General features: G+C 43.6%; 1 protein-coding gene and 1 long non-coding RNA gene across 3 annotated transcripts in view; one reads left to right on the top strand and one right to left on the bottom strand.

The window, feature by feature from the left end:
• The window catches only part of CAPN7 (calpain 7), a 40,344-nt gene that overhangs the window by 7,482 nt on the left and 16,449 nt on the right, over window positions 1-16,413 (bottom strand). The window contains exons 10-17 of one of the 2 annotated variants that reach the window (XM_083577906.1): window positions 16,212-16,358; window positions 15,347-15,453; window positions 12,176-12,296; window positions 11,768-11,912; window positions 7,639-7,738; window positions 4,685-4,820; window positions 2,730-2,805; window positions 885-1,030 (exon numbers count right to left, since the gene is read on the bottom strand). In XM_083577906.1, coding sequence (XP_083434032.1) covers window positions 885-1,030; window positions 2,730-2,805; window positions 4,685-4,820; window positions 7,639-7,738; window positions 11,768-11,912; window positions 12,176-12,296; window positions 15,347-15,453; window positions 16,212-16,358 — 978 coding nt within the window. Of the gene's footprint in view, window positions 1-862; window positions 1,031-2,729; window positions 2,806-4,684; window positions 4,821-7,638; window positions 7,739-11,767; window positions 11,913-12,175; window positions 12,297-15,346; window positions 15,454-16,211; window positions 16,359-16,413 lie in introns of both variants that reach the window. The other variant, XM_083577907.1, reaches the window with a different exon arrangement.
• Window positions 11,249-12,047, top strand: LOC310745620. The gene is made up of 2 exons (XR_014540236.1): window positions 11,249-11,577; window positions 11,869-12,047. It is a non-coding gene; the product is annotated as an uncharacterized lncRNA (long non-coding RNA).

The following is a 16,413-nucleotide window of genomic DNA, read 5'->3' as shown; positions in this document are numbered from 1 at the left end:
ATGCGGGGCAGGGCATACCTGAATCCCCCCCCCCCATTTTTTTCCTAGTTGGCACCCCTGGTCACTCTGATCTGCTCTAAGGAAAGCTGGTGACTGTACACGTAAAAGTTATCACATGGTGACTATACAGTTGTACCTTGGAAGTCGAATGGAATCCGTTCAGGAAGTCTGTTTGACTTCCAAAATGTTCGGAAGCTGCGGAGGACGTTTGGGTTCCAAAGAACGTTCGCAAACCGGAACACTCACTTCCGGGTTTGCGGCGTTCGGGAGCCAAAACATTTGATTCGCAAGGCGTTCAACTTCCGAGGTACGACTGTACAGTGGTACCTCGGGTTAAGTACTTAATTCGTTCCGGAGGTCTGTACTTAACCTGAAACTGCTCTTAACCTGAAGCACCACTTTAGCTAATGGGGCCTCCTGCTGCTGCCGCGCCGCCGGAGCACAATTTCTGTTCTCAACCTGAAGCAAAGTTCTTAACCTGAAGCACTATTTCTGGGTTGGCGGAGTATGTAACCTGAAGTGTATGTGACCTGAAGCGTATGTAACCTGAGGTACCACTGTATTTGGCAGCTGTCATCACAGCAATGAGATTTCCTCTGTGCCTCCGCCAATGACCATCATTAAAAGGACCCCATTATTAAAAGGAATGAGACGCCTTTTCGTTAAAGCAGTTTAGCATCTTTGTCGCGTTTCCCGCAATTTTGAATGAAACAAAAACCGCTCTAGCATATAATCCCCGTAAGCGGGGCTAAAAATAACCACTTGCCTGCTCCCCGTAGAAAGAATTGCCTCGGAGCCGACTCCCGCTGCCCTGCCCGACTGAAAAGAGCTGATGACCAGCGTCTTAAAATACTTCTCTCGCAAGGCTGCCTATAAACACATACCCTGAGCGTGTAGTGAATCGTGTTCTGCTTTTCGTACTGAGAAACCACCAGAGTAAACGTATGGGTTCCCGGAGAAGTCAGCTTGATCTTGGTGAGATAGTGGGGGCTGTTGATTCGAATCCCGTCGATATACGGAGGAGGGTCGGCTGAAAAGGAAAGATTCATGCACGTGACGACAGCGGCGAGGATTCTCCATGCACAGAAATGGAAGGAGAGGAAACCCTCCAAGGAAGAATGGCTGATCTTGGAATAATCTGAGACGGCGAAAGTGACAGCACTGATAAGAGACACAAATTTAGAATCCTTTCAAGAAGACCTTTCTAGTCTATTTCAAAAGTTATTTCCCATATGCGGAGACCACAGCAGGGTTTGAAGTGTAAGAAATAGATTAAGAAACATGTTGGAGAGGATGAAATTTGGTAAGACGGAACCTTAAAATGCAATTGTAATTTGGGTTACAAACATTGATGTTGGGTAAGTGGGAAGTCACTAGTTTTGTTGAATTGGAATGTAAATGTTGAGTAACAAATGTAACTTTCAATATGGAAAAAGAATACATCATTATTATTATTATTAGTATTATTATTATTATAAAAAAATTTGCATAAGCCACCCATAAAAAGGAAAGAAAGAGGTTTATAGATTTAGGTTTGATATATGCATTTTCGAAAGGGATAGGAATTTTTTGGCTCTCTAGATGTTTTTAAAAATATATATTTATTTATAACCCGCCCATCTGGCTGGGTTTCCCCAGCCACTCTGGGCAGCTCGCAACAGAATAATAAAAACATGGTAAAACATAAAATATATAAAAATTCCCTAAACAGGGCTGCCTTCAGATGTCTTCTAAAAGTTAGATAGTTGTTTATTTCCTTGACATCTGATGGGAGGGTGGGTGTAATCCACAGGGTGGGTGTAATCACCGAGAAGGCCCTCTGCCTGGTTCCCTGCAACCTCACTTCTTGCAAGGGAGGGAACCGCCAGAAGGCCCTCGGAGCTGGACCTCAGTGTCTGGGCTGAATGGACTCCCATCATCTTCGGTCATCATGGGGGGACGTAAGATGTAGTAAAAATAAAAGATCTGGAGGGCCTCAGGTTCTCCATCCTTGGAGAAGAAGGTAAAGGTAAAGGGACCGCTGACCATTATATCCAGTTGTGGCCGACTCTGGGGTTGCGGCACTCATCTCGCTTTATTGGCTGAGGGAGCCGGGATACAGCTTCCAGGTCATGTGGCCAGCATGACTAAGCCACTTCTGGCGAGCCAGAGCAGCGCACGGAAACGCCGTTTACCTTCCCGCCGGAGTGGTACCTATTTATCTATTTGCACTTTGACGTGCTTTCGAACTGCTAGGTTGCAGGAGCAGGGACCGAGCAATGGGAGCTCACCCATCGTGGGGATTCAAACGGCCGACCTTCTGACTGGCAAGTCCTAGGCTCTGTGGTTTAACCCACAGCGCCACCAGCGGCCCGCCCATCTGGAGGGCCTCAGGTTCCCCATCCTTGGAGAAGATGGAGATTCTTGAGGCAGAATTTAGCATTTCTAGAGGATGCTAATGGCAAAGTAACAGATGTCAGAAACAAGAAGAGGCACAGCTGGACAGCAACAAGACCTAATTTAGTGGTCAGTTGCAGAGTCGCCGGACCCTTCTCAGGCTGTCAAATGTGACACCCACAGAATTCGGTCAATAAACGTTAGAGAAAGGGTTATATCTACCCTGCTTCCACAACAAGCTTCTCAATCATATGTCCCCCTAGACAAAGGAAATCTTTTAATATTATTTTGGAAGCTTTGTATCCATAGGTTGTAGGGTGGAGCTAGAAGAGGAGGGTTGTTAACACACCTACCAGGATAATAAACCTTTTTCCCATCTGTTTTGTATACCACCATTGTGATGAACTCCCGGTTGTGAGCAAAGTCATCCTGCGAAAGCAAAGATCAAAATTATTATTATTATTAATTGAATTTATATACCGCCCTATACCCAGAGGTCTCAGGGCAGTTCACAAAAAAGATCAGAATATATAAAATCAAAACAAAATAACCCAATAATAACCCCCACCAATCACTACGTCATCGTTTATGTATTATTCTTATTATTCATCTGTTATTTCTGTTGGTTAGCCTTAGTCACCCACCCACCCACCTACATTCTGTTTCTGTTTATTACATTTCTATACCGCCCTTTACCTGGCGGATCTCAGACCGGTTCACAGCATAAAAACACAAAACACACAATGAGAATGAGAATAAAACCAACCAACCAACCGCCCCCCCTTCCCTCAGGTAGACTGCCTCTGACCGGGGAGGCTCCCTCTCTCGCTCATTCTGACATGACTCAACAGACCTTCAGTTTCTGAGCAGCACAATTCACACTTGCACATAACAGGGTTTAAGAGAATGCAAGGGTAAAAATGGTCAGCTCCAAAAGGAACTGACCCCCGAATCTGGTAGAGGTTGACTGGAACGAGGGAAGTTTATGGCAGTGGGTCACACAGAAACACAGGTGGCAGCTCTTGTGTGGGTGAGAGACTCACAGGAGCCCTTTAGTTGCATTTCCCATTGCAAAAACTTTAGCACACCAACAATGCACTCTAGTACACAGTTTTGGAGGTACAGATGCATCTGTACATGTGCCAGCAGTTTGGTTGCGAGATCTGGTGCCGAGCACACTGCTCTAGTTAACGCAAACGTGGCCTATCTCTTACAAAATCTATACAGTGGTACCTTGGTTCTTGAACTTAATCCGTTCCGGGAGTCCATATGACTCCCAAAACGGTTTGAAAACCAAGGCGTGGCTTCCGATTGGCTGCAGGATGTTCGGCTTCTGGAAAATGTTTACAAATGTTTACACTTACTTCCGGGCTTTTGGCATTCAGGAACCAAAATGTACACATACCAAGGCATTCAAAAACCAAGGTACGACTGTACCACTTACTGTATTTTCCCGTCTATAAGACGCCCTCATATATAAGATGCCCCCTATTTTGGGGGAGTCAGATTTAAGAAAATGGGGGATGTATCCGTGTATAAGACACCCCCTAATTTTTGACATTATTTTTAAGGGAAAAAATGAAATATGCTTGACAAAAGTTAAAAAGGTAATCGTGTTGGCCGACAACAACAAATCCAAATCCACATTAGGAATAGGGCCAGTCAAAATGTTACAAAACAGCAAGCAGATTTCCAATTTTCCCTGCCTTGGGTTTTTGACACCTGTTGTGATGAAAGAATTCTGGGAGAGCCGAAAACTCATACGCTGTTTCGTAACATTCTGCTTGGCCGGATAAGGGAATCACACTCGTGTGGGTTTGCATTTTATTTGAAATAATGGGTGGCTTTTATCCTCCTCTTGCTAGCTCAAATACCGAGAGAAGCGTCGGCATTTCAGAGCCCGGTCCCTCATTCATACCAGGGTTCAAACATTCATGCCAATGGTAAAGGTAAAGGGACCCCTGACCATTAGGTCCAGTTGTGGCTGACTCTGGGGTTGCGGCGCTCATCTCGCTTTATTGGCCGAGGGAGCCGGCATACAGCTTCTGGGTCATGTGGCCAGCATGACTAAGCTGCTTCTGGAGAACCAGAGCAGTGCACGGAAACACCGTTTACCTTCCCACTAGAGCGGTACTTATTTATCTACTTGCACTGGTATGCTTTTGAACTGCAAGGTTTGCAGGAGCAGGGACCGAGCAACGGGAGCTCACCCCGTCGTGGGGATTCGAACCACCGACCTTCTGATCAGCAAGCTCTAGGCTCTGTGATTTAGACCACAGCGCCACCTGCGTCCCCATGCCAAGGGTACCTTGTCCGTAATGTGTCTGCTGAGCAGGATCCAAACTGCAGCCCCACCTTGTGGGCACTGAACCTCCAGTTTGTACTGTGGGTTGTTAGCTAGGCTGTATGCATCTTTCACAGGGCCCTGCTTTGCATCCCAGGTACTAAAAAAGAAACAGAAAATATTTTATTATAAATAATTTATAATGAATTGGGGGAAAAAAGTTTTAAAATGGAAATTCCCAGGTGTCAAAAAAGGTTATTGATGTATGCCACTACTGCAGCCCGTGTTTTGTTAGCTTAAAAATGGAAAATGAGCGAGGTCCCAACCAAAGAAGAATGGGAACTTAAACTGATGGAATATGCTTAGCTTGCAGATTTAACATATAGAATAAGAGAACAAGAAGAACATACGTTCAAAGAAGACTGGAATACATTTACTGAATATACGAGGGAAAATTGTGTACGCTTGAAAATGTTGGCAGCATTAAGATAAATTCAACAATGTAAATAAGTTTTGATGGAAGTAATAATGCAGCGATTTATGTTATGCAAAATTAACCATGGAAAGAGAAGAAGGGAAGTCATTGATATTTTAAGGCTGTCTAAATGAATATTCTTCATTTAGTGAGCTCCCGTTGCTCGGTCCCTGCTCCTGCCAACCTAGCAGTTCAAAAGCACATCAACGTGTAAGTAGATAAATAGGTACTGCTCCGGCGGGAAGGTAAACGGCGTTTCCGTGCACTGCTCTGGTTTGCCAGAAGCGACTTAGTCATGCTGGCCACATGACCCGGAAGCTGTACGCCGGCTCCCTCGGCCAATAAAGCGAGATGAGCACCACAACCCCAGAGTCGGCCACAACTGGACCTAATAGTCAGGGGTCCCTATACCTTTACCTTTAAATGAATATTCTAAATTGTAAAACAGAAAATTATATGTGTGTGTGTGTGTGTATAAAATAACTTGAGCATCAAACAGCAAAAAACAAACAAATCCAAAACATAAGAGATAAACACAAACTTCCTCTCTCACACAGGTCACTGTTTTGTTTATAGGAATTGCAATTCATGTTGACCACAGCAAACTATGGCAAGTTCTTAAAGAAATGGGAGTGCCTGATCACCTCATCTGTCTCCTGAGAAATCTCTATGTGGGACAAGAAGCTACAGTTAGAACTGGATATGGAACAACTGATTGGTTCAAAATTGGGAAAGGAGTACGACAAGGCTGTATATTGTCTCCCTGGTTATTTAACTTATATGCAGAATTCATCATGCGAAAGGCTGGGCTGGATGAATCCCTAGCCGGAATTAAGATTGCTGGAAGAAATATCAACAACCTCAGATATGCAGATGACACAACCTTGATGGCAGAAAGTGAGGAGGAATTAAAGAACCTTTTATTGAGGGTAAAAGAGGAGAGCGCAAAATATGGTCTGAAGCTCAACATCAAAAAAACGAAGATCATGGCCACTGGTCCCATCACCTCCTGGCAAATAGAAGGAGAAGAAATGGAGGCAGTGAGAGATTTTACTTTCTTGGGTTCCATGATCACTGCAGATGGTGACAGCAGCCACGAAATTAAGAGACGCCTGCTTCTTGGGAGGAAAGCAATGACCAACCTAGACAGCATCTTAAAAAGTAGAGACATCACCTTGCCAACAAAGGTCCGTATAGTTAAAGCCATGGTTTTCCCAGTAGTGATGTATGGAAGTGAGAGCTGGACCATAAAGAAGGCTGATCGTCGAAGAATTGATGCTTTTGAATTATGGTGCTGGAGGAGACTCTTGAGAGTCCCATGGACTGCAAGAAGATCAAACCTCTCCATTCTGAAGGAAATCAGCCCTGACTGCTCACTGGAAGGACAAATCCTGAAGCTGAGGCTCCAATACTTTGGCCACCTCATGAGAAGAGAAGACGCCCTGGAAAAGACCCTGATGTTGGGAAAGATGGAGGGCACAAGGAGAAGGGGACGGCAGAGGACGAGATGGTTGGACAGTGTCTTCGAAGCTACAAACATGAGTCTGACTAAACTGCGGGAGGCAGTGGAAGACAGAAGTGCCTGGCGTGCTCTGGTCCAGGGGGTCACGAAGAGTCGGACACGACTAAACGACTAAACAACAACAACATTTTGGCTATCACTCCTTTTATGCTAGAAGTGATCTCAACAGGAAGTACGAAATATTATTTGGTGTGATCCTTCCAAGGAACAAAGCAAACAGCTGTTTAAGTGCAATTTTGAAACTTACGAATGCTCAAGCGGAAATGCGGCGTGACGTGCCAGAATATTCCAATTCGGCATGCCGAACGCTCCCAAACATTTAAGCTACAATGCCCAAGTTGTACCTCCATAATAAAAAATAATTTTATATGGAAATGCTTTCTTCTGGATTCTCCTATCTTGCAGCTTCCTTGGATGACCCTGGATTCTAGTTTCATGAAGTAGTTTTTCTCGTCTGACTGTTAGGGGACGTCTGACTGTTAGGTCCAGTCGTGACCGACTCTGGGGTTGCGGCGCTCATCTCGCTTTATTGGCCAAGGGAGCCGGCGTACAGCTTCCAGGTCATGTGGCCGGCATGACTAAGCCACTTCTGGCGAACTAGAGCAGCGCACGGAAACACCGTTTACCTTCCCGCCGGAGCAGTACCTATTTATCTACTTGCACTCTGACGTGCTTTCAAACTGCTAGGTTGGCAGGAGCAGGGACCGAGCAACGGGAGCTCACGCTGTTGCGGGGATTCGAACCGCCAACCTTCTGATCAGCAAACCCAAGATGCTCAGTGGCTTAGACCATAGCGCCACCTGCGTCCATACCAGGGCACAATTTTATGCATCTTCACCACGTCCCTCTTACCGTTTTTCTAAATTAGAAAGCCTCAAATACCGTGCCGTTCCCTCACAAGGGAAGTTGGGGGCAGGGATTAGTCCAGGACAGCTGTAAAGAAGTAAACTTGCAACTTGCAACCTTTTCCATTGGACAAACCTGTGAATGCATGTTGATTCTTTAAAAAGACTCGGGTTCCAGCTCAAGTATATAACATCGTAATACTTGCACAGATCTTCCCAGGCAATCCAGAAAATCCCTAAAAGAAAGGAAAAGATCTAGGTCAAAAAACACGCTCTATTTTCCTCAAAAAGCCATTTAACATAATGTCAATGATAATACAGTCGTAACTTAGAAGTCAAACGGAATCCGTGCCAGAAGTCCGTTCGATTGTGCTCGGAAACGTACTGGGAGCCAGTGCAGGTCTTTCAGGACCGGTGTTAGGTGGTTACTGAATAGGACTGATTGCCAGCTGTTGAACTGGGCTGACCTCGGAACCTCCTGCAGCCCATTGGAAGCCACAGAAGGCCTTTCAGACGTTTGGCTTCCCAAAATAGTTCACAAGCCAGAACACTCATTTCCAGGTTTGCGGCGTTCGGGAGACAAAACATTCGAGAACTAAGCTGTTTGAAAACCAAGGTATGACTGTAGGAAATTAATAATAATAATAATAATAATACCCTGCCCATCTGGCTGGGTTTCTTCAGCCACTCTGTGTGGCTCCCATATAATATTATTATTAATAATAATAAAAGCGATAAAATATCAAACATTAAAAACTTCCCCAAAGAAGGGCTGCCTTCAGATGTCTTTTAAAAGTCAAATAGTTGTTTATCTCTTTGACATCTGATGGGAGGGCGTTCCACAGGACAGGCGCCACTACCGAGAAGGCCCTCTGCCTGGTTCCCTGTAAATTCACCTTTTGCAGTGAGGGAACTGCCAAAAGGCCCTCAGTGCTGGAGCTCAGTGTCCGGGCAGAACGATGCGAGTGGAGATGTTCCTTCAGGTATACTGGGCCAAGGCCATTTAGGGCTTTAAAGTTCAGCACCAACACTTTGAATTCTGCTCGAAAATGTACTGGGAGCCAATGTAGGTCTTCAAGGACCGGTGTTATGTGGTTACTGAATAGGATTGATTGCCAGCTGTTGAACTGGGCTGACCTCGGTCTCTGTCCCTTTAATCATCCTCTCCCCGCACCCTGCAATAAGCAGAACAGTCTCTGCTTAGCTCCTTGCACGGAGAAGGGGCAGCCTCACCATTAGGACAGGACTTGGAGGCAGAGATCTAGGGACCTACTCAGCAGAATGGCTGACCGCCAAACACCACGGGCTGAAAGACCACCAAGTCCAGAGTCTAAAAGGACCCAAGCAATTTCTACATATCAAACCTCTGATCAGAAAATGGGAGCAAGCAAAGCCAGGCTTTTGTTGTTGCTGCTGCTGCTGCTGCTGCTTCCTTCCTCTCTCTCTCTCTCTCCACACTTGGTAATAATCTTGTGGTTTATTATCTTCCTCTTTCTTTGCTCATCCTAACCCTGAGGTCCCAGAAAGGCCCACAGCAGACCTCTCTCCCTTTGCAGCCAAGCTGCAGATGTGCACACAGCCGATTGTGAAGTCACAAGCTGCACCAGAATGATGGTGGCTTCGGGTGCTAGGAAACAGCTGGATGGCTTCAGGGTGGCAGAAGCAGCGTGTGTGCAAGAAGCGCCCTTGGCAACTCAGTCAAGGGCAAGCCTGGACGCTGGAGGAGCAGCTGCTGGAGCTGCTTTGTGCGTTTCAGTCGCTGCAGCTCAGTCCAAGAGTGAAAGGCTCTGCCTGGGGGGGGCGGGTTTTCAAAGGCCCCTTAACACACTCAGCATGTGTAAGAATAAACCCCGTTAGCCGGTGTGCCATCAATAGGCAGCAACGCAGTGAGCTAACCTTGATATGTCGCCACCGGCTCCCTCCTTAAATCGGCATTTAAATCCCACAGAGAGAGGAAAGCCAACAGTTAACGTCTGATCAGCGTTAGCTCTGAATTGAGTAACTAGGGTTGTTGCAGACGGGGATGATAAGCAGCAATCAGTGCTTTTTCTCTGGGGGGGGCGCATACCCCTAAACATTTGGTAAATATTTGTACTTTTGTCCATTTACTGTATTTATTTCCCCCGATTTGAACTATAAAATGGTGATTTTCTGGAATCAAAATGAGAGTACCCCTAAACATTTTTAAAGAAAAAAAGCACTGGCAGCAATCATCAAAATCTAATATGTGCCTATAGCAGTGTTCGAAATTAGCCAGGCGCCAGGCGCATTTTGCACCTGGCTATTGGCCACTTGCAACCAAGTGAAGATGCCTGGGAGCCAGGATAGTGCCAGACATCTCTACCATCTGGAGGTGCCTGCCTGGGAGCTGGACTGTTTTCACACATTATTACCATGTCCTGTAGAATTTGATCAGTTATATTTTATCTGCACAATCAGAATGAACTTCGGGAACCGAAATGCTTTTTTCTGTGCAGCCTTAATTGTTGCAACTTGGTCATCACAATGTTATTTTTTCATAAATATAAAACATCCATTTCACAGAGAGAACAATTATAACAGCAGGCGAAAATTCTTTTTCTTAATGGTGACATGGACCATTCATAGTGGAAGAATATTCTTCAAAACTGTAAGCCGTTCCATTGAAATTCTGTATTCTGTGCCTACTGAACACAGCCCTCATGGGACTGTTTCTGGGTTCCCCCCTTTAGAGCTCCTCCATCTATTTCTGTACTTCTGCAAATCTTGGGTTTCCCCCCAGCCTACTAATACCTTCCTCGTGTGCATGTGTGTGTGGATGTGGTGCTGTTTTGACTACATAGGGGCACTGTTAGGGCCGGATCGCAGGGCACAGGTCGGTGGGCTCATAGGCCCTGAGCCCCGCTAAATGACAGGGCCAAGATGGCTGGCAATCCCCACAAGAGCAGTGCTGCCGCAGTAATAGGGTGAAGATCCAAACATTAGCCACTGTTAATTCTCCAAAATGTCTCTGGGTCTCACTTACCTCCAGAAGCATTCTGAGAAAGTAAAATGACTGTCTGGAGCTAATAATAATAATAATGATGATGATGATGATGATGATGATGTAGTTTCAGGGACTGGTAGGGCCACCTTGTACAGAGAAGTGGGGGAGTAAAGCTAGGCGATACCTGGTTTTCAACACTGTGATATATCACCAGATAAACATCACAATATACTTATATATCACGATGTCTGAAATAAGGATGGAGCTACCGTATTTTTCGCTCTATAAGACGCACCTGACCATAAGACGCACCTAGTTTTTAGAGGAGGAAAACAAGAAAGCAACGTAAAGCCTCATGAGTGAAGAGGCAGGAGCACTCCGGATGCGCTCAAGAGGCTTTGCGTGGCTATCCCTGAAGCCAGGAGAGCAATAGGGATCGGTGCGCACCAATCCCTCTTGCTCTTCTGGTTTCAGCGATAGCTGCACATCCTGCATTCACTCCATAAGACGCACACACATTTCCCCTTACTTTTTAGGAGGGGAAAAGTGCGTCTTATAGAGTGAAAAATACGGTATGTAGAGCAGGCATAGGCAAACTCAGCCCTCCAGATGTTTTGGGACTACAACTACCATCATCCCTAGTTAAAAGGATCAGTGGTCAGGGATGATGGGAATTGTAGTTTCAAAAATCTGGAGGGCCAAGTTTGCCTATGCCTGCCGTAGAGGCACCTGCTGGCTTCACAGTTACCCCCCACACTGCGATTTTTGCATAGCACACACACATATACACACTGTGATTTGCAATATATTGCCAGGTCAAAAATTATGAAACCAGTATCACAATGTGGACTTCAAACCAGTTTGGGATGATATACAGTATCAGTTTGGGAGCCAGAGTGATGGGCGAAGATGGCCAGACAAGCAATGGCAGGGAGACCGTGGCAGGGAAGACAAGGATTAGATCCCTTCCTCTAATATTTTTTCAAAAATCGGAAGCCACAGAAGCCACGTCGGACGTTCGGCTTCCAAAAACAGTTCTCAAACCAAAACACTCACTTCCGGATTTGCGACCTGCAGGAGTCAAAACTGGCAAGGCGTTCGACTTCCGAGGTACGACTGTAAAAGCTAAAAGATCCTGCCAAGGTCTTTGACCTTGGACCTGATCATGCTAGGAGCTGTGAAAATCAGGCCACCCCACTACTCCCCCAAGCTCCAGTCCTGTTCCACTAGGGAAATTCTGGGGCAAATGAGCCATTTAAAATCTTGCTTGCTCAAACCTCCAAGTGTTTTGCTCCTTTACCGTTGTCTATTTTCTGGGCTGTTCTGGGATCGAAATTCAAGTATTTCTGAAGTTCCGGGGTCCAGTTCTTCATATCATTTTCACTATATCTTCCCTTCCAGCGGAGGTGGCTCCAGGGATTTTTCAGCTGGAGGAATCGAAGCCCCTAAACGAAGAAAAGGAAATAAGGAATATCTGGCATTTTCCATTAGGTTGTACCACCCCACACCGCCAATGAATACAGGAAATCAAATGAGCTGAAAGTCTTAAAATAATCCGGATAAAGCTGATTTGGGAAAGATGTTCGATGGTTTCCTATTCTTTAGTTTTTAAGCAGCAGAAGAGGACGCAAGATTTTTAAAATATAAAAACCTGCCAATTTAAAGAAGGTATTGCCAAAAGTTCTGAAGCATTTATTCCCACAGGTACCTTGTATTCTCTGATATCCAAAACAGCGTAGGCATGGGTTGGTACTAAACCCCACCTTTCTCCTTCCTCCTCGGTCATCACTCCCGTTGCCGTTGTAATGAGCACGTCCCCTTTGCGAAATCTGGCCACAAAGAAGAAGAAAGTTTACTTTCAGAGTTTGCTTACAGATGGAGTAACAGAACCACTGATACTTCTTATTAGTCTATCCTTATCCATTTGAAATAGATAGGCAAATAGAAGGGGAAGAAATGGAGGCAGTGAGAGATTTTACTTTCTTGGGCTCCATGATCACTGCAGATGGTGACAGCAGTCACGAAATTAAAAGACGCCTGCTTCTTGGGAAGAAAGCAATGACAAACCTACACAGAATCTTAAAAAGCAGAGACATCACCTTGCCAACAAAGGTCTGTATAGTTAAAGCTATGGTTTTCCCCAGTAGTGATGTATGGAAGTGAGAGCTGGACCATAAAGAAGGCTGCTCACGGAAGAATTGATGCTTTTGAATTATGGTGCTGGAGGAGACTCTTGAGAGTCCCATGGACTGCAAGAAGATCAAACCAATCCATTCTGAAGGAAATCAGCCCTGAGTGCTCACTGGAAGGACAGATCCTGAAGCTGAGGCTCCAATACTTCGGCCACCTCATGAGAAGAGAAGACTCCCTGGAAAAGACCCTGATGTTGGGAAAGATGGAGGGCACAAGGAGAAGGGGACGACAGAGGACGAGATGGTTGGACAGTGTTCTCGAAGCTACCAGCATGAGTTTGACCAAACTGCGGGAGGCAGTGGAAGACAAAAGTGCCTGGCGTGCTCTGGTCCATGGGGTCACGAAGAGTCGGACACGACTAAACGACTAAACAACAACAAGATCCTTTTGAAGAAGAGAAGAGAAAGGCAGATGTCATCCTGGAAACCTTAACGAAGCGGTGGCATAAATTGATGCCTCTCAGAGGTTGCGGCACAGGGGTGGAAGACAGATAAGAAATCTCGAAGAACTATTTCAGGAGTTATTACTATTATTATTATTATTAGTATTAATTTTATTTATTCCCCGCCCTCCCTGGCCAGAGCCGGGCTCAGGGTGGCTAACACCAATAAAATTTCAGTAAAAACATAATAAGAAAAAAGAAAAAGAACAATTTAAAACACAGGTTAAAATGAAATTTAAAATGCGTGTCTCATTTTAAGTTGTAGCTAGAACTAAAATAACTCCCCTCCTCTCTTCCCGTAGCTGGTGGAAACCAACTCCCATTATCTTCCACCATGGTTGGAGCTGATGGGATTTTAAAATAATAATAATAATAATAATAATAATAATAATAATAATAATAATACCAGATTTTTAAAAAATTAAATCAGATTTTTAAAATAAAATGCTTTTGGAGGAAAAATCTTTCTAAAGATAGTTTTCTACTTAAGTTACATTATAGTCCAAAAGCTATTAATCAGTAAATAAGGATTTGTTTTAAGTTTTTCATGTGTGCTAAAACTCAGTCTGAAGTTTTTTAAAAAAATTGTTTAACCACATCAGTTAACAAACATGGATGCTATAATGTTATTGTTTTAGTTAAATCAATTGTTTAAATTGTTATTGAGGAAATGTTTATTTTTCTCCTTCCAATAAAGTACAGCAGAAAAGTTGTCCAAATATAAACAGTTAACTTATTAAACCTCACAATAATTTCATAACTATCTGTCTATGTATTTCTAATAGTATAACCAAATCAGTAATTTTTGATATAACTGTAAAAACTGTTCTGAAAATTTATTATTCCAAAAATGAAACCTTCATCTGGTTGTAAATATGCAAGAATGAGTCTGTCTGTAAAAAAAAATGATTTAAATCAAGTCTTACTGACTAGTGATTTAAATTGTGATTTAAATCGATTTGATTTAAATCAAATCCACCCTGATTGAAGTCCAACAGTACTTGACTACCCCCGAGCTAATACCACAAAACTTTAGTCCCTAGTATTTCTAATTAAACAGAGAAGCATGGGACTGAGGGAGGGAGAAATTTAATTGGACTGTTTGGACTAACGATATTTGGACTAATTATCATTTTGCGAGTATGGAATCTGGAAGGTATGTGCTATTTATCTTCAGCTGAACGGAGGAATGAAAGGAATCTGGAAACTTGCCAAATGCACTGGCAAGATAACAAATCCTCCTTCTTCCGAGGGAAAATGGCGAAAACAGGTCACTGACTGGGATAGAGTGACTTTTGCAGCTATTTTGTTAAAGTTGCAAAAACAAAGAGCAAGGGACTGAGTGAGGGAGAAATTTATGGAACAACACTGGGATAGCAGCTCCCCTCAAGGCATGACAGATTGCACCAACAATAGGGGAAAGATTGACATACATGGACAGGAAGAAACATCATGGACAGAACAAATGTCACACATAGGAAGAACAATGGCACAGTATGAGATCTTCACTTGCAGTCTTATAAACTACTCAATGCGTCAACATGAATAGAAGTTACAAATATAGCAGCTGCTGTATAAGGGATTACTACTATGATGGGAATGTAATTGAAATCAGTAAGACTTTGGAACGCAGAAACAAAGAAAATTATCAAAATAATCAATTCTAGTCCATGGGGGGGGGGGAAGGGCAGGTAAATTATATAATTTGGAATTTGAATGATTTGTATTAGGAATTGTATTATAATTTGGCATTGTTCTAATGAGGCTATTATTGGATTACGGTAATTGAAAAAATATTAAAATTATTATATAAAAAAGTATTTCTAATTAAACCAGATTCGAATCCTATGCTGAAGTCCTCCATATTTAGCTGCAGCATCTAAAACAGCAAATGCTCTAACACCAAACATACCACAGCTTTTACTTCATGCCCCTTTGAAAAATCTTTCTGCTTCTGCCTTAAGTCCAAACAAAGGCAGAATTCAGCCAAAACCTTGTCAGTATTTCTGGCCAATTGGCGTATTTCTTTTTAAAGTTTAACAGAGGACTGAAACGCACTACCACCAAAGTGACATTTTCTACATCGGTCTCTCTCACTATAGATAAAGACTGTACCTTCATCAATTGCTCATCAGTATTTGCTAGTAATGGCACTAGCAAGTGTAAAAATACAATGGAACTATTCCGCTTATAACACCAAAGCCTCTTAAATATATTTATATATATGTATCAGCCGTACGTTACCTTTGGTAAAGCATCCTGAAGGAACTGTCTTTGTCAAAAGATTGGTTGCCTGAGTGCATGGCAATCCTTTCGGGTATCCAGCCCGTCAACGCATGGAGATCAATATTCTGAAATAAAAGCAGATTTCCTCGGTAACAACAACAACAGTCTAACCCAGGACTGTGAAAAAGCCATCCATGTGGGGGGAAATTGCTATTTTTGAAAAGCAAGAAGTTTAATTAAAAGTATGGTTCCAGTTCTGAAACTTCCAGTTTTCAATTCCTTTTGGTGCTGGACTACGCGAAACTTTTCAGGAGGTAACAGAAGGCTAATTCACAGAAAAGCAGCTTGCAAAGTGATCTGTTGAAAACGCCATGGATTTTGCAGCAGCCATCAGAAATTTTCAGATTCAGAGGAGACAGAATTGCACCGGCTAACATAGCTTCTTTCCTCCTTACCTTTGGCCACAATATAATGGTTTCTTTCCTCCAGCCACACACAGATGAAGCTGAAAATATGATATCAATAAGGGCCAAAGCCTCAGAAACTGGGGACCAAGTTGTGGTTCCTAAATTCATCTCCCCCCCACCCTAGAATTTAATCCATAAAGCCCCATACTAGACTTCAGTCGTGCTAACTTGCATTTGCCAAGAACATTCCCCAAATAAGGCCAACTCAAATATAGCTTACTCCTACAGAGATTATTTGCCGTGCTGGAAAAAAAGCACATATGCTACAATGAACAAAAAGCAGAGATCGTATTTTGTTTATGATGGCATCCGTCTATTTTACATTCTCTACTTGGGATTAATGGAAGAGCTCTTCCTAATGGGAAGATCTGCCTGAACAGACATTTACTCCTAGCCAAGAACAGATCGGTACTCACAGAATTTGATCCTGGAAAATCATAACCTCCCATAACCTTCATGTAAGCCTTCTCTATCAAGGAAACCCAGAGTTCGCTTTTGTTGTTGGAGTAAGAGCAGAGAAGTTCTCCGCTGTGATCTACCGGTAGGAAGTCATCGATTATCACCTGGGTAAAACAGGACAGGGAGAGATCAAACCAAAAGCGCAAAATAAGAGAGTTG

Source organism: Podarcis filfolensis (genome assembly GCF_964270895.1).
Source record: "Podarcis filfolensis genome assembly, chromosome: 12".
Classification (NCBI taxonomy): Eukaryota; Metazoa; Chordata; class Lepidosauria; order Squamata; family Lacertidae; genus Podarcis; species Podarcis filfolensis.
The sequence above is the reverse complement of the archived record's forward strand: the minus strand, read 5'-3'. Positions and strand labels throughout refer to the sequence as shown.